Here is a 19,712-nt window from a genome sequence, read left to right as displayed (position 1 = left end):
GGGCGGAGGGTCGGGGTCAGTGCCCGGGGGGCAGCCGGCCCGCGCACCCTCCCGCCGCCCCCAGGCCGTCTCCCCAGGCCCCAGGGCGCGCGCGCGAGGCGTGGGGTGCGGGCGGGGTCCGGGCGCCCGCGCGGGACGCGGGGCCTTTAAGGCGGTGGGCGGGGCGAGCGGGCCGGCGTCATTAGCATACATTAGCATATGCCCCGCCCCGCGAATGGGAGGCGGGGGCCGGGCTGGCCGGGAGCGGCGCGCGGCGGCGGAGCGGGGCGCACGGCGGGTGGGCGCGGGGCGCGGGGCCGGAGCGGGGAGCCGGAGCGGGGCGCGGGGCCGGAGCGGGGAGCCGGAGCGGGGAGCCGGAGCGGGGAGCCGGGCTGGAGCGGGGAGCCGGGCGCGGAGCCGGGCGCGGAGCCGCACGCAGGGGCGTGAGAGCGCGGGGGCCTGCACTGCTCGCCGACGGCCCCGCGAGCGGGATGGGGCGCCGCGCCGCCCCCGGCCCCGGCCCGCCGCCCCCCTGGCCCCGGCCCCGGCTTCCGCCGCTGCCGTGGCTGCTGCTGGCGCTGGCGACCCGCGGGGGCTGGGGCGCGCCCGCACCCCGCGCGGAGGACCTCAGCCTGGGAGTGGTGAGTGCGCGGCCGGCACGCGGGGTCCAGGGGGCGGGGAGGACTCCGCTGCGCTGGCGGGAGCTCGGGAGCCCTGAGCCCAGGCCTGGGAAGGGGCACCGTGTGCTTCCCCCGCGCCTGGCGCGCCGCGGCTTGGAACGGCCCCGGGACCTGGGCGGTGGGCGGCGGTCCGGCCTCTGGGGACAGTGCGCCCCGCGTGCGTCCCCAGGGGGAGGGGCGGGCGAGGGGCGGGGGAGGGGCGCGGCGGCCCAGGGACCGGTCTGGGTTGCGGAGCGTGGGCGCCCGGGAAGCCGGAGGCTCTCGAGTGTGCCGGCGTAGGGTGTTGGGGGGCAGGAGAAGCGGCCCCAGCCCCCCGCGGGCATGAATCTCGGCCCCGTCCGCCGCCAGGGTGGCCAGCCTGGCTCTGCCTCCCCGTGGCCGAGTCTGAGCGCGGTGGGGTCCCCCTCCCATCCCGGCTCTGATGCAGCCCCGCCGCCTCCCCAGCGCCCCCTCCGGTGACACTAGCTGTCCTAGGGGTGGCGGCAGTGGCCTCTTCCCGCGCCTCTGGACCCGAGGGATGACATCAGACTTTATGGGTCTCGCCCCCAGCCCCCCCCCCCCCGCCCGGGTGGAAAGGCCAGGTGAGGGCGCAAGGGGCCGTGGGGTTGGGACGGTTTCTTCTGGGACCGCTGAGAACGGCGGGGGTGGGGGGGCCCACATCCAGCCGCGGTGCCCCGAGGGGTGCTGGCCATTGGCACTTGCAAGCTGCAGGTGGAGTTGAGCAGCGGAGGCGCCGGGATGGGGCGGGGGCAGCCGCAGCCCCTGATGAGTTGGCAGGGCTTGGCCACAGGTTCCGCAGAGAGACAGGCTAGGCCTCCCCCGCCCAGCTGGCCCAGCCTGGAAGCCATCTGGGAGGTGCAGCCACGGTCCCTGCTGGGGTGTCCAGACTCCTGCCGGGCCCCACGGTGGGCTCCCTCCCAGCCAAACGGCCCCTGAGATTGGGGCACCTCAGGCCACCCCCTCTGGGCCCCCTGTAGCAGGGGTTTCCTGGACCTCCCCCTCCGGAGGTACATGATCAGGAGCAGCGTGTGTCTGGGTCTGGGCAGATGGTGACAAGAGAACCCTGCTTCCTCTCCAGCTCAGAGAGGCCCTGCTCCCTCAGCTCTGCCAAGTTCCAGTCTCAGGCCTGGTGCAGTTCTGGTTTCTCTCCACATGCCCAGGGCTGGCAGGTTGGATCCAGTGCTCCCAGCTCAGGCCTGGCATCCCGTTCTCTTCCTCCTTAGACTCCCCAGAGTCCCCTGGGGTGTGCAGGGTTGGGGGGGGGGCGGTCACTGCTGAACCCAGTGGCTTGCACTGGGGGGTGGGGGTGGGGCAGCTGGTCAGCCTGGAACCCCAGAGACAGCTAGGCTTTGGCATCTGGTCCAGTGGGAGGAAACAGAGGGTCCTGCCCCTGACCCAGGAGGTCTTGGAGCCAGGGAAGGCCAGGACCACCCCCCCCACCTCCTCCATGCTGAAGCCTCCCGGCCTCCTGCCCACGTTTGTGGGTAAAGGGCGGTCTCTGGTGGCCTTTTGCAGAACAACACCTCAGAGCACAGACTGGAGGTGCAGGAAGTCTTGGAGACAGGCAGGATTTAGGGGGTGGGGGTGCTCCTTCCCACCCTCGTGTCCACCGCCTGGGGCCCACTGACTCTGCATATTCAGCTCTGGGGTTGCCAGAGAGTAAAAGGGGCCCTTTGTCAGCGTGAGCCAGCTTCTGCCAGAGTGAGCCCAGCGCCTCCTGAGCCCAGCCCAGCTTTAACACGGGGACAAAGCCCTGGATTGAGTCCTGCTGTGCGCAGCCAGTGAAGGACTTTGAGGCCGCCTGCAGGACCTAAGAGTAGGCTGTGCCCTCCTGGTGTTGGTGCCTTGAGTCCTTCTGGACCTGAGCTTTTTTAAATTTTATTTCTGGGTAGGTAACACCCTTAGCAAGATATTCAGGCCATCAGGAAGGGTCTGAAGGAGAGATTCCACGTTCTCTCTCCTCCTGTCACTTTTCTGGAAACCTTCCAGGGTTGTCTGGCCACTCAAAGGGACGTGGGGACCTGGGCCTCTTGTCTTCATGGGTGACAGCCTGCATCCCGCTGCTCCTTGCCCTGCTGTTCTCATGTCCAAGTCTGTCCGAGCACGTTCCAAACGGGAATGTCAGGGGCTGCCTGGTGCTTGTGCTCACCCACTCGCTTCTGTGCCCGGACGTCACATCCTCCAGCCAACTCTGGGCACGGGGAAGGCGGGCTGCTAATATTTTGCTAAACCAGCAGTGGTGCCAGATACTCTGTAGCCGCAGGTGACCATGTGTGGCCTGGGGCCCTAGAGCCAGGAAGCCTGGTGACAGGCATGAATGGGTCGTGCTGGTGTTGGTAGACCTGCCCACCTGGCCCCTCAAGCTTCTGCTCAGGCTTCTACTTCCAGCAACAAAGTTCCCATGGCCCCAAACTACACCACACGCTGGTGGATCTTCTGATCTTTGACACCCAGACAGGTGACTTGCGTGTGGCTGAGATGGTATGCAAGGATGACCAAGAACAAGCCAGGCCCTCTCACAGCCTGGGGGCCCCCAGGGATGGGCAGCAGGAGGCCAGACAGTGGCAATGGTGGGTTCAAGCGCTATGTCTCCCTCCTGGGGCAGGGGCAGAGGCAGGCAGGGTGACAGTCACCATCCTCCCCTCGTCTCAACCGGTGGCCCGTGGGTCCCTGCTTCTCTGTGCCAGCACCCAAGGGAGCCTGTGTACCCTGCATGCCCTTGAGACTGATGCCACAGCCCAGGCCTGGGGCCTCGAGTATCCCTGGCATCAGGAAGCTGCAGATATCCAGGCCGGGGCCAGACCGCAAGCCCTCCTCCAGGACGCAGAGCAGGGAAAGGGGACCTGGGAGTGCGTGCTTTTGCCTTGAGCCTTGGCGAGGGAAGACTCCGGGGTCCCCTCCCAGTGTCTGTATGGGAGGCTGACTGTAAATGTGCCCCCACCCCTGAGGCACTTGGTGTACTGTGAGTCCTTGCCCTGGAGCACTCACTGCCTTTGGGGCTCCAGCCCCCTGAGAGAAGTGTTTATAGTGCTTTTGTTGTGAGAGCCAGTGTGGTGGGGGGAGGCCTGCACCGGGGCCCCCTGTGCTCTGAGCCCCGGAGTGTGCACTGGCTACACCAGCCAGCCGTGGGTCTGGGATGTGTTTCCCTCTCATGTGGGTCCTTGACACCGGTGCGGGGGGTGGGTGGTGTATACACCTGCCTGTGGGCCCCAGTCTCCTGTCTGTATAACAGGGCTGTCGGGATGTTCAGGTGAGGCCTCTGAATCACTCGCAACAGTACCTGGCAGGAAGGTACTTCTCCCAGAGAAGGCTGGAGAGGGCTCAGGGTTTGGCAGGGGCTTCAGTGCAGCACCTTCCGAGGTTCAAGTGTGCTCTGAGTTTTGCCTCTTGATGGTGATCTGCGTTTCCATGAGATGCTCTGGGTGTAGAGTCTGTGCTTCGCTCACGGAGGGTAATGCGTCTGTCCCATGTAAGCTGATAGCCCGTCTAGCTCTCTGGAGGGATGGGACAGAGTGGTCTGGCAGGATGCACGGCCCAGCTGCCCCACTCGCAGGAAATCAGATCCCAGTCCGTACTGGCTGCCGGCTTCTGCGTACCTCCCTCCTATACTCTGTGGAACTCCTTTCTCTATGGAACATCCCAGGCTGCTTCCTGCCCCAGGGCCTTAGCATCTGCCATGCCCTGCCCACCTCTGTGACCTCTTGCAGGACTTGTCACCTGACCAGCTTCTCATCTTTCGGGTGCCAGTCTACCATCACCCCCAGGGACATTTTCCCTGACCACCACTTATTTATTCCCTGCACGCTGAAACTCACGTCCTCTCATAGCACAGAGGTTACGGGAATGGGCTCTGAATCCAGACACCCCAGGCACTGGTCCCAGCCCTGTTCCATGCTGGTGAAGTGACTGCGGATACATGTCCTAACCTCTCTGTGCTTTTCTGTCCCCATCTGTACGATGAAGATAACAGTGCCTGCCTCTTAAGATTAACTTAGCAGGTACTTAGTGTCCACTGCCAAGTGTGGGTTGAATTCTGTAGGCAGTGCACCCGGCCTCACAAGGCTTTGCCCTGGGGGTGTCATGAGCATGAAGCAAGCTGGTGAATGGAAGAGCACTCGCTAGTTGTTGGCTAGTTGTTCGCTGTTGTGCGTGAAGCGCTCACGGTCTGGGGTCACTTGGGTGTGTGGTCACTTGCTTATCCACGTTCTTTCCCGGAGCCCTGTCTGCAGAAGGGCTCGCCCAGGTCCTCATTGTCCCCAGGGTGCCCAGCACTGCGAGCACTCAGTCTGGGTGTGTTGGGTGGATGGACAGTGAATGACAGGCTGTCCAAGGGGGACCTAGGAACAGCCCCTGGGGAAGACATGGGGGCAGGGAGCCCTCCATGGTTGCCCACCACCAGCTCCCAGAGGAACACAGGCACAGGGGTCCTGCTCCGAGGATCCACCAGCTCATTTCCCTTCAGGGTCGTTAGCAGCCACCACTGGCTGTACACATAACTGCAGCCTCAGTTTCCTGAGCTGTGAATGGAGGTGCTGGTCACGTGACCCTAGAGGGGTGCCAAATGAAGGTATGCAGGGCAAGCAGTGAGCTGGTGCTGCGTGGGTACTAGCCTGGCTGTGCCACACTGACTAGTAGTGTTTAGGTCCTGAGGGGTGCTCTAAAGCCACCTCTAAAGCCTGCCAGCGCCACATCTCTTGAGCCACATCGTGGTGGCTGGGGTGACCGTCTGCACCCAGCATGGCCCCACTGCTACCTCTGAGCCTGGACTCCCTCCTCTGTGCAGAGGAGCACCTGCTCCCCTGCCCCTCATGAGGCTGGAGGAGTCCAGTGGGAGATGGACCGTGCAGAGGAAGGGACCACCCATGGCCGTGGCCCCCAGCATAGCGGGAGACACCAGGCCAGGGCCAGTCCCAAGGGATTGTGTGTCTCCTGGTCACCACAAGCTTTAGGCTGTTGCTTGCCACGTGTAAGTGGGGTCGACAGTGCCCATGCTGTGGGGCCGTGGAGAAGACGTCAGATCCTGCACACAGTAAGCACTTCTTGTGTGCCAGCTTGGTGAAAGCATACAACGCTGCAGCCCAGCCCCCTCCCTCCATGGGGGCCGCACCCCACTGCTGGGTCCTGTGCCCCCCTTGCTGGGGCTGGGGCTGCCCTTCCCCAGAACACAGGGGAAGGGAGGGGAGTTGCACCTGTTGGTACTGTGAATGGACACACCCGTATGAACCGGGATGAATGCACAGGGAAAGATAGGAGCCGGGAGGCCTGGGGCCTTCGTGGGCGAGCCTGGAAAGGCTGGCCAGATGTGCTGCACCGGGTCCTGCAGTGCTTGCCCTCAGTTTCCCCGTCTGTGGTAACGGCAGCGCAGCGATCCCTGGGAAGAGGAAAAGCACCTCTTCTGGGGCAGTGGGGGCAGCAGGACTGGGGCACCCCTACACCTCTCCTCCTTTCCCCTCCCTCCCCTCCCTCCCTTCCCACTCTTCCCACCCCTCCCCATGGCCTTCTGGAAGGTTCACCTCCGCAGCTGCAGCCTGGTTGCCCTGGAGACGCAGTCGCTGTGGCGATGCGCAGGGCGGGTGGGGTGGGCGTGCAGGGAGGGGCCGGCCTGGCATGTGCCCCAAGGGCTCAGTGCTGGCTGGAGGGGGCGAGGGAAGGATACCCCTGGGGCAGGCTCTTGGAGGTGGGTGCCCTCCAGGAGGGCAGGGGAGCAACATCTGGCCCCTACTGTACCCTCAACTGAGGACCCCCTCCCGCCTTTCAGCCCGCAGCCCCTGGACCCCTCGGCTGCCCTGGAAGCAAGGATGCCCGGCCATCAGGAAGTGTGCATGAGTCCTCCGGAGATGGGGATGAGCTCGCTGCAAACAGCGAGCACTGTCTTCTTAGCGCCCCCTCCCTGGATCCCCTCCCCCCTCCAGGGCCCACAGGCCCTCCCAGCGTGAACCAGGCCATCTGGTTCCAGGCAGGCCTGGGGAGGGGCCCATTCCCTTCCCCATGGCCACCCAAGGGCCAGCGGATGCCAGTGCCCCCCAAACCCAGCCAGGGAGCTTGTCCTGTGTCAGACTCCTCCTTAGCATTTCCCCTGCTGGCTGCTGGGGTGCTCTCCTCTCCCAGTCTGTACTGTCCAGGAATGAACCTGGGACCCCCCTAGGACTGCAGGGTCTCAGGGGAGGAGAGAGCCACGGGCTTGAGAGGGACAGCATTGTGATGATGTCCGGGCGAGTCCATGCTGGGAGCAGGTGGGAAGTGTGGAGATATGTTCCCCCAGCCCAGGCCTGCGGGTGGGGGCCCCCTGGCCAGCTGCTCAAGTCCGGCCCTCTTCTCAGGGTCTTGCACCTGGTGGGGGCTGCCAGCTGCTGTGTCCCGAGAGCCCAGGCAGCCAGGAGTGGCCACTGACCTGGGGGCAGTAGTGCATGTCCCCGTCCACAACTGCATTCAAGCTGCCCCTTGCTCTGCAAGTTCACACAGGCAGCCACTCAGACTGCGTGAAACCTCCTGCTTTTCAGTGATGGCAAACATTTCAAAACCACCTGGAGTGCTCTTGGGTTCAGGGGGCAGGGCTCCTTGGTGAACCCCACAGAGCCCTGTGAGTGGTGAGCGTGGGGCTGCTCAGTGCAGACACCCAGCTGCGACCCCCACCTGCAGACCAGACAGCCCTGGCAGGGTGGAGGGGTCCTCCCTCGAGTCTCATCCCCAGCCTGCCTGAAGCAGCTGACCTGGGTGGGGGAAGGCACCTGCTTGGACAGACCCTTCCCTAGAAGGTGGGGCTGGCATCCTTGTCTGGCATCCTGTGCATCTGAGGAAATTCCAGAGGGCTCCCTAGAAGAGGCAGCCTTGAGGTGCCGAGAGGCAGGGCTGTAATCTGTTTTTGACATTCAGAAAGAAAACCGCAAAATCACAACTTTCAAGAAAACTTTTCCCAAAAACGTGTGTAGCCTCAAGTATACATGCTTTGTACAGAATACTCACTTGAGTATCTGCAGTGCCCAGCCAGGGTCATGGGATGTTTCTCCTGTCCCTACACTTTATCGTGTTCCAAGTGATGTGAAAGGGGGGTCCTCCCAAAAGATGAGAGGTGCTCAGATGGCAAAGATCTTAACCCTGAGAAGGGCCTGTCCCAGCTGATGCCCACCTCATCTGAGCATAGGGCATCACTCCACAGGCCCTGCTAACCAGAGTGTTCCCTGGGAAGGTCTCTGGATTGCATCGAGGACCAAGTCACTTCCACTGCTATGCAGTCCTGTTCAATACCCTCAGAGGGCCCCAGTTCTACACACGCTCCCTGGGGGGTCTCCAGGCAGGACTGGGGGGTCTGGGCCAGTAAGGGTTTGAGGGGGGTAAAGGAAGAGAAACCCCAGGAAAGACTCTGTTTCCCCAGAAAGGGAGGAATCTAGCTGGTTCTCTGCAGGAGAATGCAAATTATATGTAAATCATCAAGGTGGCCCCTCCTGGTCAATTGAAGCTCCTAAGAATTCCAGGAGGATAGACCCCCTCCCACCAAGCACCTGCTGTGCCCCCTGTCGGGGCAGATCCCGCAGGGCAGGGGTCCTATGACAGGGGCTACAAGCACAGAAGCTTCTGGGGGCCCTGTGGATGACATAAACAAACCAAGGAGTTTCTTAAATGTCCACTAAAAAACAAATAGGTCTGCAGGTTGCTACCTTTTTGGGAGCCAGGCCTGGGAGATAAGGGGCTCGTGGAATTCCTGCAACCTTGCCCCCCACTCACCTGCGGGTCCTCCCTCACTGCTGAGCCCAGCCACTGTCCACATGGCCTGGGGCTTTCATGGGACTGTCACACAGCCCAGGGAGTGGGCGTGAGCACTGACCATTTCGTGGTTGGAGAAAACAAAGCTAAGGCTGTCCCCAAAGAACGGTGTCAGCACTGCCGTCTGTCCTCGGGCCCCCCCCCCCCCAGGGGAAAGGAGCTTGGGAAGGGTCATCTTTCAGTCCTCCTTCCTGGTTGGCTCAGGGGACCCCAGACGTCCCCTGACAACGTCACACATGCCTTCTAGAGCACCTGTGTCAGGTGCCAATGGGAGGGAGCATTGTCCACATTCTAACTCATGCTATCCTCGTACCCGCAGGCAAGGACATGGCCCAGAGGGGTGGAGGGACTGTGCTGTCCTGGTTGCACAGCAAGTAGGTGCCAAGTGGGATTGGCACCCAGGCAGGGCAGCTCAGGGCCTGAATTTGGCACTTGTCACATGTAATAATAACCTTTTTAAAATTTCACTTTCGCTCCTGGCTCAGGAGAAGTGAGGCAGGACAGGCTGCTGTGAGCACTTGTACAGATTGTACACTGCTTAAGCTTACCCCTTCTAAGGGACATCGGGTTTATTAAAATGGTTCTCCAGCACCTGCCTATAAAGTAGCTTAAAGAAGGGGGCACAAGGTGCCGTGTGGGCTACTGGGGGACTGGGGCTAGTGGTGACCAGAGCCAGAAGAGGCCTGCCCCTCACCTCAAGGGCAGGCAGCTCTTCTTGTAGGGCCGAGCCCCCCACCTGCACGCCTCACGCTGCTCTCTGCTTTCAGGAGTGGCTGAGCAGATTCGGCTACCTGCCCCCAGCAGACTCCACAACTGGGCAGCTGCAGACACAGGAGGAACTGTCCAAGGCCATTGCTGCCATGCAGCGGTTTGGAGGTCTGGAGGCCACCGGCATCCTGGGTCAGTCCTCCAGGTGGCAGGACATGGGTGCTCCCCACTCCACGACCAGGGAAACCTGGTATCCCCTAACTCCCCCACCCCCACCCTGACTGCCCTCTGGGGCCCTTTGCCCTATCCAGCTTGTTCGTGGGGATGGAGTGAAGGATAGGCCTGGTGTCCCTGGGGCCCAAGGGTTCCCGCCACATAGGGTCCCATCGGCATGCTCCCCAACCCAGAAGTGGGCACAGTGGGGGGTGGGGGGTGCCAGCTGTGCCCAGATCCATCTCCACACCATACAGCAGGGTCTCAAGCCTTTGTGCCCATGGAGGTCCTGGTTGATTCTTATCCCATGGAAGTGGCAGATCTGTGCCGCCAAAACCTACAGCTTTCCACTGGAAACCAGAAATCTGGGGTGTTTATGTGAGCACCCCACCTTTTACACATTGGCAACAAGTCCCAGGTTTGTAGAGACCTCCCTGTGGGCTGATGAAGCACGTCTGTCCCCAGGCCTTGGAAGAGTTGTGTGTCTTGTGAACTCCAGGAAGAATTGGCAGCGCTGGCTGCAGGTTGTGGCCCTGCTGCTCCCGGTGGCCAGGGCCCCACCCATGACCACTCTGGCCCAGGCCCTGCTGTAGTTAGTAAATGCTTTGAATGACCCTTGTCCTGATGGTGGCCATACCCATAGCAGTGAGGCCTGGCATGCCTGGAGCTCTGGGCCTGGTCTCCACCAGATCTGGGGTGGGGATGGGGCACAGGGCTAGAGCCTGGTGCCAGCTCTAGGGGACCTGACCACCCCCACACCCCTGTAGATGTGGCTACCCTGGCGCTGATGAAGACCCCTCGGTGTTCCCTCCCTGACCTCCCGGCTGCGGCCCCAGCTCGAAGGAGGCGCCAGGCTCCAGCTCCCACCACGTGGCACAAGAGGAGCTTGTCCTGGAGGTGGGTGGGCGGGCTGCACCTGCAGGCCAGAAGTTGCAGGTGCTGGCATTATGTGTCTGGCTTCTTCTCAGGCCAGAGTACACCTCCGGCCTCTGTGCTTGGAGTGCCACTGGCAGCCTCTGATCCACTGCTGCAGTCCCTGCGTCCACCCTCACATAGCCGCCTCTGTGTCCCCTACTGTGTCCTCCGAGGACACCTTACCCCACTCAGGAGGCCTCCTCTCAAACCTTAACTGCATCCCCCAAACCCCGTTTCCCAATAAGGCCCTTGAGGGAGACCCTGGGGAGGGATGTGCCCAGGAGCACAGGGCAGCCTGGGGCGGGGACACAGCCTGCGCCGGGTGGGCAGACCTCAGACTCTGACACCACTCCGTAGGGTCCGCACATTCCCTCGGGACTCACCCCTGGGCCCGGACACGGTGCGGGCACTCATGCACTACGCCCTCAAAGTCTGGAGTGACATCACGCCCCTCAACTTCCATGAGGTGGCAGGCAGTGCGGCGGATATCCAGATCGACTTCTCCAAGGCTGACCACAACGACGCCTACCCTTTCGATGGCCCAGGCGGTACGGTGGCCCATGCCTTCTTCCCTGGCGACCACCACACTGCGGGGGATGCCCACTTCGATGATGATGAGTCCTGGGCCTTCCGCTCGTCAGGTGCGTCGGCTGCTACGGAGTCACAGGGCCCCTCCAGCCCCGCAGGATGAAGAACCGCATGGCCTTGCCCGGGATGAGAGCTGCCATGGCTCCAGGTGTTCCCCCTGCAGGGCTGAGCCAGGCTCGTCCTTACCTGCTCCCGGGAGGCCTCTGCAGGCCTTCACACCCTCGCGCCCTCATTCACTGCTCACGAAGCCACAGCCCCTGGGCCCAAAGCATGGATGTGGGCCAGAGATGGGGGCCTGTGTGGGGTCACTCCACACTCCAGCCCGGGGAGCCCATTCCAGCCTGAGGAGCCAGCAGTGACCCCGCAGAGCCTCTAGGCACTTTGCCATGGGGGGACCCCAGGGTCCAAGAAGCTCTCGTAGACCCCACAGGGACCTTGGCAGGAAGTGGACAGCCCTGAGTGACCACACAGAATCCGTCTGTCTAGGACCAGGGCCTCCGAGGTGACCAGGGCAGTATACCCATACCCATCATACCTCCCTCCCTGTGGGTGCCCCAGCCTGTGTGCCTGACCAGCTGTGGTCCCTCCCTTGACCCATTGGCCCCCTGTGTTCCCAGATGCCCATGACATGGACCTGTTCGCAGTGGCCGTGCACGAGTTCGGCCATGCCATTGGGCTGAGCCACGTGGCAGCCACAAGCTCTATCATGCAGCCCTACTACCAGGGCCCAGTGGGCGATCCACTGCACTACAGGCTCCCCTATGAGGACAGGGTGCGCATCTGGCAGCTGTACGGTGAGTCTTTCCCCTCAAAGTCAGGCACAGGTCACCCTGAGGTTAAGGACAGATCCTGGGGGAAAAGGGCTTTTCCTGTCTTGTTCACCTTAGCGCTCAGCGTCTAGACCCTGCATGGCTCACCTTAGCTACCCCATAATGTGCGGGGTGAGTGAATAGGTGGTCTGTCCCAGGATCCCTGGATGCTGGCCCCGCAGGCCTTTTAGCAGATCTTGCCCCAGAGCCTCCAATCCCAGGCGGCCCCAGATAGCCTCAGGCTATGACCGCTGGTGTGGCATTTACCATACTCACAGTGCTGCCCATCTGCCACTTTCACCCGGTTCCAGAACATTCTTCTTCCCCACCCCATCCCCCAGCAGCCATCATCCACCTTTCTGTTTGTCTCCATGGTGTGCCTCTTTGGACTTGTCACGCAAATGGGATTGCACACCAAATGGCCTTTTGTGTCTGGCTTTTGTCACCAAGTGCCCTGTTCTGAGGCTGCCATGTCCTGCCCATGTCCCATGGCTGTTCTTCCTTCCTCTCTGTGGGAGCAATTTTATCTGCCTGCCCATCTGGTGGACACTGAGGGCATTCCACCTTTTGGCTGCTGTGAAGAGTCCTGTTCACAGTCACAGACAGGTTTTGGTTGGAACGCCTGTTTGGTTTTTTGGGGTTGGGGGAAGGGGGCAACCTCATTTAACGCCTGCAGGTCAAGGAGGGATCGGGGCCTGTGTCTCCTCCCTGTGCGGCAATGCTCTGGCTGTAGGACATGTGGACACCCTGGCACCCAGTGGCCATAGTTCCACGTTGGGGGTCCTAGGGAGGCTGGGGGGATTGGCTGGGGGGCCCGTCCACAAGCCCAGTGCAGCCTACCTCTGTCTCCACAGGTGTGCGGGAGTCTGTGTCCCCCACGGCGCAGCCGGACACCCCAGAGCCCAAGGAGCCCCCGCTCCTGCCAGAGCCCCCCAACAACCGTTCTAGCACCCTGTAAGCCACGGGCCCTGGTCTGCACGTGCCCCCCCCCCCCCCCCACAGTGGCTCAGAGCCTCCATGCTCTTCTGAGGAAGGCATGGCTCTGGGCTGAGCCTGAGTCCGACTTCCTTTACCCCCCACCCATCCAGGCCGCGGAGGGCCACCAGCTCCCCCGCCCCACCCAGGCTGTGGAGGGGCACCTGCTTCCCTGGCCCGGGCTGTGAAGCTATGGATTCCCCTCGTCCTTTGTCCCACACACCGCCGTGTGATGCTCCCTGACGCTCCACTCCCTCCACACTGCCTCGGCCACCCTGGGCTGTGGGAGAGGCACTCGGGCTTTTGATTTTTGTTCTGTAATAGAAGTAGGGTTGACTGACAGGAAGGGACTCCTAATTCACCTGCGTCCGTGGCCCTGCAGCTCTGAACTTGCAGGCAGGGACGTGGGGGCTCCTTCCGGGTTTTGTGAAGCACAGCTCCTCACAGTGGCTTGTGGGGGGGTCCCTCCCAGCCCCCCGGGTCTCTGCCCCCAGCTTCCATCTCTCTCTGCCCCCAGGCCCAGGAAGGATGTGCCTCACCGATGCAGTACCGACTTCGACGCGGTGGCCCAGATCCGCGGCGAGGCCTTTTTTTTCAAAGGTAATGCCCACCCGGTCCAGCGAGCCACTAATGGCCGGAAGGGCAGCCCCCTCTGGGCCGCAGGCTGGCCCCCTGCAGCCGCACCCCCTCTCTGTTCCCCCAGGAAAGTACTTCTGGCGGCTGACCCGGGATGGGCACCTGGTGTCACTGCAGCCGGCACAGATGCACCGCTTCTGGCGGGGCCTGCCGCTGCAGCTGGACAGCGTGGACGCTGTGTACGAGCGCACCAGTGACCACAAGATCGTCTTCTTCAAAGGTGGGCAGGCCCCCCGGGCACTCCACCTGTATCGCTGATGGGGCCTCAGCCTACACACCCTGGGCCCCCTTCAGCATGCCTCTGCACTGGAGTCCAGTCTGTGGTTGCTCCAAGCCCAGAACACAGGGCAGCTCACTCAACTGTGTGCTCCACCAGCGTGTATTTATTGAGCACCTACTGTGTCCTTGAACCATGGTAGGCATTGTGGGTACACAGTGGGCAACATGAGCAAAAATTCCTGCCCTCATTCCCATAGGAGCCACGGCTCGCACTTGTGTGTAGTGAGGGAGTCGGTTTCAGAGCGAGCTGAGGGAGCAGTGTTTCAGACAGAGGGAACTGCCCGTGCAAAGGTGCTAGGCCAGTCAGGCATGCAGAGGGCCAAGAGCCTCAAGGAGGGCATGAGCTGGGTTTGACAGGTCTGTTGGTCACAGGGCATCATTCCACCCTCCACACCCTGCACTGTTCCTGCACTGGGCCAGAGGAGACACTTCCTGCTCTTGGGGAGCTGGCAGGATGCGGAGCCTGCAGCAGGAGACAGAGTGGCGCTGAGCCCTGCAGGTTTCAGGGGCCGTGAGCCTCCCCTCACTGTGTTTTGGGGTGACTGAGTCTTCAACTCCCCAGTGAAGCCACTGTCCTGCCCTGACTTGTGCGGGGTCTAGAGGCTGACCCCTTCTCACGGTGGGACCCCAGGAGCCACACACTGTGCCTCCTCCACCACTGCCTCCCAGGCCTGCTGCCCGAGGCTGTGGGCATGGGAGTGGGCCCTGCAAGGCAGGGTCTTCTAGATTTGGGTTCTTTCTCAACATTTGAAAACTGTAAGACCCCATGGCTCCAGCATGGAATTTGCAGAGGGCATGGTACTTGGGGCCTGTGCTGTTTGCACGCCAGGGGCTGCTGGAGCAGGTTGGGCCACCCCATCTCATGTCCCCAGAGCTGGAGCCTGGCAGCCCTTCCCGTGCCTATGTCCCATCAGGTGGGGAGAGAAGCTGGCATGAAACAGTGGGGTTTATTCTCTCTCAGCCTAGAGACCTGAGGCCCCAGACCCAGGGGCCACAGGGCTGCTTCCTTCTGAGCAAGGGAGACTGTCCCCCTGCCTCCAGCCAGCCTGTGACACCCCCCCCCCGGGCTGCTTCCCTCTGTGTGTTTCAACATATGCGTGTCCTCGTCCTAATAAGGACCCCACTAGCGGATGTGGGGCCCACCCTGCTGCAGCATGATTTCTTAACCAATTTCATGTGCAAAGATCCTCTTTCTACATGAGTCCGACTCCAAGGTCCAAGTGGATGTGAGTCTGGGGCACATGTGTAACCCACCACAGCAGCTCTTTGAACCAACACAGTGGACCCTGTTTCTTTGAGGAGGTCAAGATTATTCCTTGTGTTTCTTGTGTTCATTCATGTCACCTGCCAGCCCCTGCTCAGGGTCAGGCACCTGTCCGCTGTGAGCTAGCGAGGTGACCAGTCATCACCACTGGTGCCAGTGGGTCTGGTCCCCGTCCCTGGGGCATCAGGAACCTGACACACGGGGGCTCCCCATACATGGCACCTGTTATTTCAACCTTCAAAAAAGCAAAACTAAAAGAATGGCACACATTCTGACAGATATTTTGTTTGGACTCTCATGCCGTGTGTGCTTGACATCGGCCTCCCCCAATGAGGCAGTGCATCTTGGAAAGAAGGTGTGCACAGGTGGGCCAGTACGCCCCTGCACTCGAGAGAGCTAGGAGCCAGTTCCAAGTCACGCATAAAGAGCTGCCTCCTTCCTCAAACCTTTATCCTGAAGAGTCATTTCTGACTCCCAGGAAAACTGCAAAAACCTGTCACCCAGCTTCACCCCTTGTTCACACTTTGCTACATTTGCTTCCTTCTTTCCCATGGACGGTTCCAGGCCTGTGTCTTCCTCAACTGGCTCCGAGGCAGTGGCCACTGCCGGGACCCTTTGCCAGCATCTGGCCTCCCTGGGCGTGTTGGCAGCATCCAGGCCAGCACGCCTTGGGCAGGTGCCCCAGCGGCTTCTCCCGAGCGACTTCTGCTCTTGCACATTCAGCAGCAATGCCGAGGAGGGACGTGTCCCGAGCCGCCCTGCCCCGGGCAGGAGCTGTCTGGCACCGTTCCCTGTGCTCACCTGGGCAAGTGGACCTGCCAGATTTCTCAGGTTCTCACCATCGCGGGACAGGCTCAATACCTCCTGCTCTTTGGGTTCTGGGCACCACCAGCCTCCTCACCCTTGGCTGTTTGGGGGTCCCCTGTACGGGTGTGCTGCCGCTTGCTTCCCACCCACTCGGGCATTCCAGTCCTTTCCTGTCTCTGGCAAAGGATTTCTAACAATTATGTTTACTTTTAATTGTGGTTAAAAAAAAAACAACATAAAAATTTGCTCTCTTAATCACTTCTCAGCCTGTAGTTCAGGGGCATAAAGCACATTCGCACTGTGTGCTGCTGCCACCTCCGTCTACCTCCAAGATGTGTCCATTGTTCCAAATGGAAACTGTCTCCAGTCAACACCGACCCCCCGGGCTGTGGCACCCACCATCTACTCTCTGTGGATTGGGCTGGGGGCCTCATAGACATGGAAACCTGCCGCACATGTCCTGTGATGGCTCAGTCTCCTTGACATCGCGTCCCGACATTCGTCCACGTTGTGACCAGCATCCCAGCGTCCTGCCCTCCAGAGACTGAATCCTCTCACATAGATGGACCCCATCCTGCCTGTGCACCGCCTGCCGGCAGACACCTGCTCACTCCTGCCACTTGGCTGTTGTGAATGATGCTGCTGTGAATGCGGTGCTAGTAACCCTTTAAGACCTGCCTTCGGGTCTTCTGTGTGTCTGCCCACAAGTGGGTTCACTGGATCCTGTGTGTCTGGTATTTTCAGGACCATCCAGACTTTTCCACAGCAGCCACCCCGTTTTACATCCCCGCCTATGGAGATCTCCCCGTATCCTTGCCAACACTTGGTCTCATCGGGGGTTTTGATAGTGGCCGTTCTAGTGGGTGTGAGATGATATCTCATTGTGATTCTCTGATTAGGGACATTGAGCATCATGCATGTTGCCTGTTGGCCATTTGAGTGTCTTCTTGGAGAAATGTTTGTTCAATCCTTAGTCAGCAAAAGATCTTTAAGGTTTTCTGCCTCCTCTCCCCCTCCCTCCCTCCCTCCTCCTCCCCTTTCCCTCCCCCTTCCTCTCCCTCTCCTCCCCCTTCTACCCTCCCCTTCTCCCCACTGCCCCTCTCTCCCTCTCCACACCCCCCCCTCCCCTCTCTCTCCCAGTCCCCTGTCAGACCGGCTGCTCCTTGTCCCACCACAGGAGAGGATGTGATGCCACGTGCGGGAACTTATGTCGCAGATCAGTGTAGTGATGTTTGCCAGGCGCAGCCAAGGATAGACCTGAAAACTATCTTACCCCATTGTTTTTTTTTGTTTTTTTTTTTACCTTACATACGAGTTTGATGTTCTTGTAATTTCTAAATATTTGCTTCTGTGTAAAAGCTGACAAAGGTGTGGATGTGCCTGTCACTTCAGGCCCTGGCGAGTGCCTTCCCTGCCTCTGCCTTGTGGCAGCAGTGGGTGAGGCAGAGCAGCACAGCGGCCTCCCGGGGGCCTGGCACCCACTCCCTGTCCGTGGAGCAGGTGCCTCATCGGAACATGGGTTCTCAGGCTGCTGGCTGAGGGCTGACCCCATGCCAGGCCCAGAGCAGGTGCTCAGTAAATACACGTGAGGCCCCGGGGTTCCGCGGGGCTGGGGTGACGGCACTGGGTGGCTGATGGAGAGGAATGGCTGGAGCCTCTGCCCTGCAGGGTGGGCTGAGCTCTGGCCCACGGCGCTCTCTCTCACCCCCAGGAGACAGATACTGGGTATTTAAGGACAATAACGTAGAGGAAGGATACCCGCGGCCCGTTTCAGACTTCGGCCTCCCGCCAGGCGGCGTCGACGCGGCCTTCTCCTGGTCCCACAATGACAAGACTTATTTCTTTAAGGACCAGCTGTACTGGCGCTTTGATGAGCACACACGGCGCATGGACCCCGGCCACCCCGCCCGCAGCCCCCCGTGGAGGGGCATCCCCAGCACGCTCGATGACGCCATGTGCTGGTCCGACGGTGAGCCCCACACCACCTGAGTCTCCCCACCTGTGGAATGGGGGTCAAAGCAGACTGATTGGGAGGACCCAGGAGCCGCTGTACACATCTGTGCCCCTCCCTGCCACTGACATGCCGGGGTCACCACTGTGTGTGGCCTCCTGCTGCCTCATGTGCCCGGGGCCTTTGCACCTGCCCTGCATCCCTCAGACACAGCCAGACATCTGCATGGCCCGTCCCTCACCTGCTTCAGGCCCAAATGGTGCAGCTCCACCTGGAAGAGGGAAGAATACGCCTCCCTCCCCCAGGGCAGCTGATGGGGGCCACATGTTTCTTTTCTGTTTTCAAAGCTCCGTCCCCAACTCTTAAAACAGCCTGGCACATAGTAGCCCCTCAGTAAATATCCTGTAATAGAGAAACCGAGAGGTCATCTCATCCAACCTCCAGCCTCCTGGCAGCCCCCCAAGCTTGCCCAGGACTGGGAGGCCCCGGGTGCCCACGGATGGCTCCCTGGGGCTGAGACAGACTGACTTTGGTATAAGCTGTTCTGCTTCCCTGCTGGCCCACACTGCTCCCTCATGCTCCTGCTAGCCAGCCTGCCCGCAGCTCATGCCCTCTTCTCTCCCAGGTGCTGCTTACTTCTTCCGCGGCAAGGAGTACTGGAAAGTGCTGGACAGCGAGCTGGAGGTGGCGCCCGGGTACCCACAGTCCACAGCGCGGGACTGGCTGGTCTGCAGAGACCTGCAGGCAGACCCAGAGGGTGCAGGCGGAGAAGCTGGGGCCCACGCCCGGCCGGGACAGCACAGCCAGAGCCGCCCAGAGGACAGTTTCGAGGTCTGCTCCTGCACTTCCCCTGCCTCTCCTCCCCCAAAGGCCTCAGGCCCGCTGCTGGCAGCCACACTGCTACTGCCCACGAGCACCCTGTGGACAGTGGCCTGGGCCCTGGTGCTCTGACAGCCGCTGGCATGTGAGGCCCACAGCTGGGGCCTCACAGGACAAGAACAAGTGTTCCTGCCCCTCCAGTGCCGTCGCCACTCCAGTGCGAGACCCAGGGTTCCTGCAGCAACACACCCAGCCTTGCAGAGGACACACTGCCATCTCTGAGCAGACTGCCTGGTCGTGCCCCCCGCAGGCTGGAGAGAGGCCAGCAGAGGACGCTGCCATCTAGCTGTTCAGCCACAGAGGAGCAGCCACCTGTCTTGTCTTTTCTGGTACCGAGGTGGCCTGACTGCCAGCTGTGAGCTGGGAAGACTTCAAGGCCCAGCTGGGGACAGGAGCTGTCCTTCCCGCCTGTGAGCAGCTGGATCACGCAGAACTCAACTGCTGAGCCAGCAAGGCAGGGCTGGGAGGGCGTCCGGTGGGCCACACTGCCCACAGCCTCGCGGCCCTGGGAATGACAGCCTGCACCGAGCCCACCAGCGGCACCATCAAGCCCATCTCATACCCACACTGCTGCCCCTGGTGCTTCCGCCCATCCCAGGGGCCTATGCCCCACCCCTACCTATGGGCCTGTGGTTGCCTTGCTCAGAGCAGCCTCTGACTCGCAGAGTCCCCCAAGCTGGGGCCAAGGTCGGCCCCCCCATGATGTGTTTCAGACAAACATGACCTCTCCCTGCTTCCTAACGGCTCTGCCTGGGCTCACTGATGCACTGCAGGTGGCCCTGGGGGGAGGCGTGCCAACTGGCCCCAGGCCCTTCTCTACTTTGGAAGGCCTGTGTGGGGCTCACTCCCTCCCCTGGTCTCTGACACGTTCCTGTCCAGCACCTCCTGACCCTCCCTGTCCTCCTGTCCTTACACCCGTTTCCAGTTTCCTAGGTGGGGGAGCTGAGGCCCACCCTGGGAAACAAGACTGCTTCCTGCAGGTAGGGGCCAGGTGCTCTGACACATTTGCCCCGTGCTCACTGATGGTCCCTCCCTGCGTGCACACGCTTCTCCCGTGGCTGGTGCCCATTCTCAGTGAAGCAACTGGGACACCAGCTGCCAAAATCAGGGAACCACCCAACAGGAAGTACAGGAGGCAGCTGGACAGCCAGTCTAGGGACTGCCCTCCCACCTGGAGAAGCAGAGAGGAGCAACTGCACCCCTCATGCAGGAGAGATGCCGGTGGCTGCCCCCAGATGCTCCACCCTTCCTGATGGAAGCCCACTATG

The 19,712-nt window shown here is 61.5% G+C and overlaps 2 protein-coding genes across 4 annotated transcripts in view; one reads left to right on the top strand and one right to left on the bottom strand.

Annotated features, from left to right (window-relative positions):
- The window catches only part of LOC112676390 (uncharacterized), a 535,411-nt gene that overhangs the window by 152,679 nt on the left and 363,020 nt on the right, over window positions 1–19,712 (bottom strand). The gene's annotated exons all lie outside the window — the stretch shown is intronic.
- On the top strand, window positions 456–19,185 carry MMP17 (matrix metallopeptidase 17). 2 transcript variants are annotated; one of them, XM_025473544.3, is made up of 10 exons: window positions 456–620; window positions 9,188–9,320; window positions 10,109–10,238; window positions 10,614–10,897; window positions 11,462–11,638; window positions 12,508–12,607; window positions 13,146–13,228; window positions 13,332–13,484; window positions 17,326–17,583; window positions 18,191–19,185. In XM_025473544.3, exons 1-10 carry the CDS (start codon window positions 471–473, stop codon window positions 18,514–18,516), a joined length of 1,794 nt encoding a protein of 597 aa, XP_025329329.1. In that variant the 5' UTR covers window positions 456–470; the 3' UTR covers window positions 18,517–19,185. The 2 variants fall into 2 exon arrangements, with proteins under 2 accessions (XP_025329329.1, XP_048958156.1); XM_049102199.1 differs by lacking the exons at window positions 17,326–17,583; window positions 18,191–19,185 and adding an exon at window positions 15,372–15,862.

The sequence above is a fragment of the Canis lupus genome, chromosome 26 (genome assembly GCF_003254725.2).
Source record: "Canis lupus dingo isolate Sandy chromosome 26, ASM325472v2, whole genome shotgun sequence".
Taxonomy (NCBI): Eukaryota; Metazoa; Chordata; class Mammalia; order Carnivora; family Canidae; genus Canis; species Canis lupus.
The sequence above is the reverse complement of the archived record's forward strand: the minus strand, read 5'-3'. Positions and strand labels throughout refer to the sequence as shown.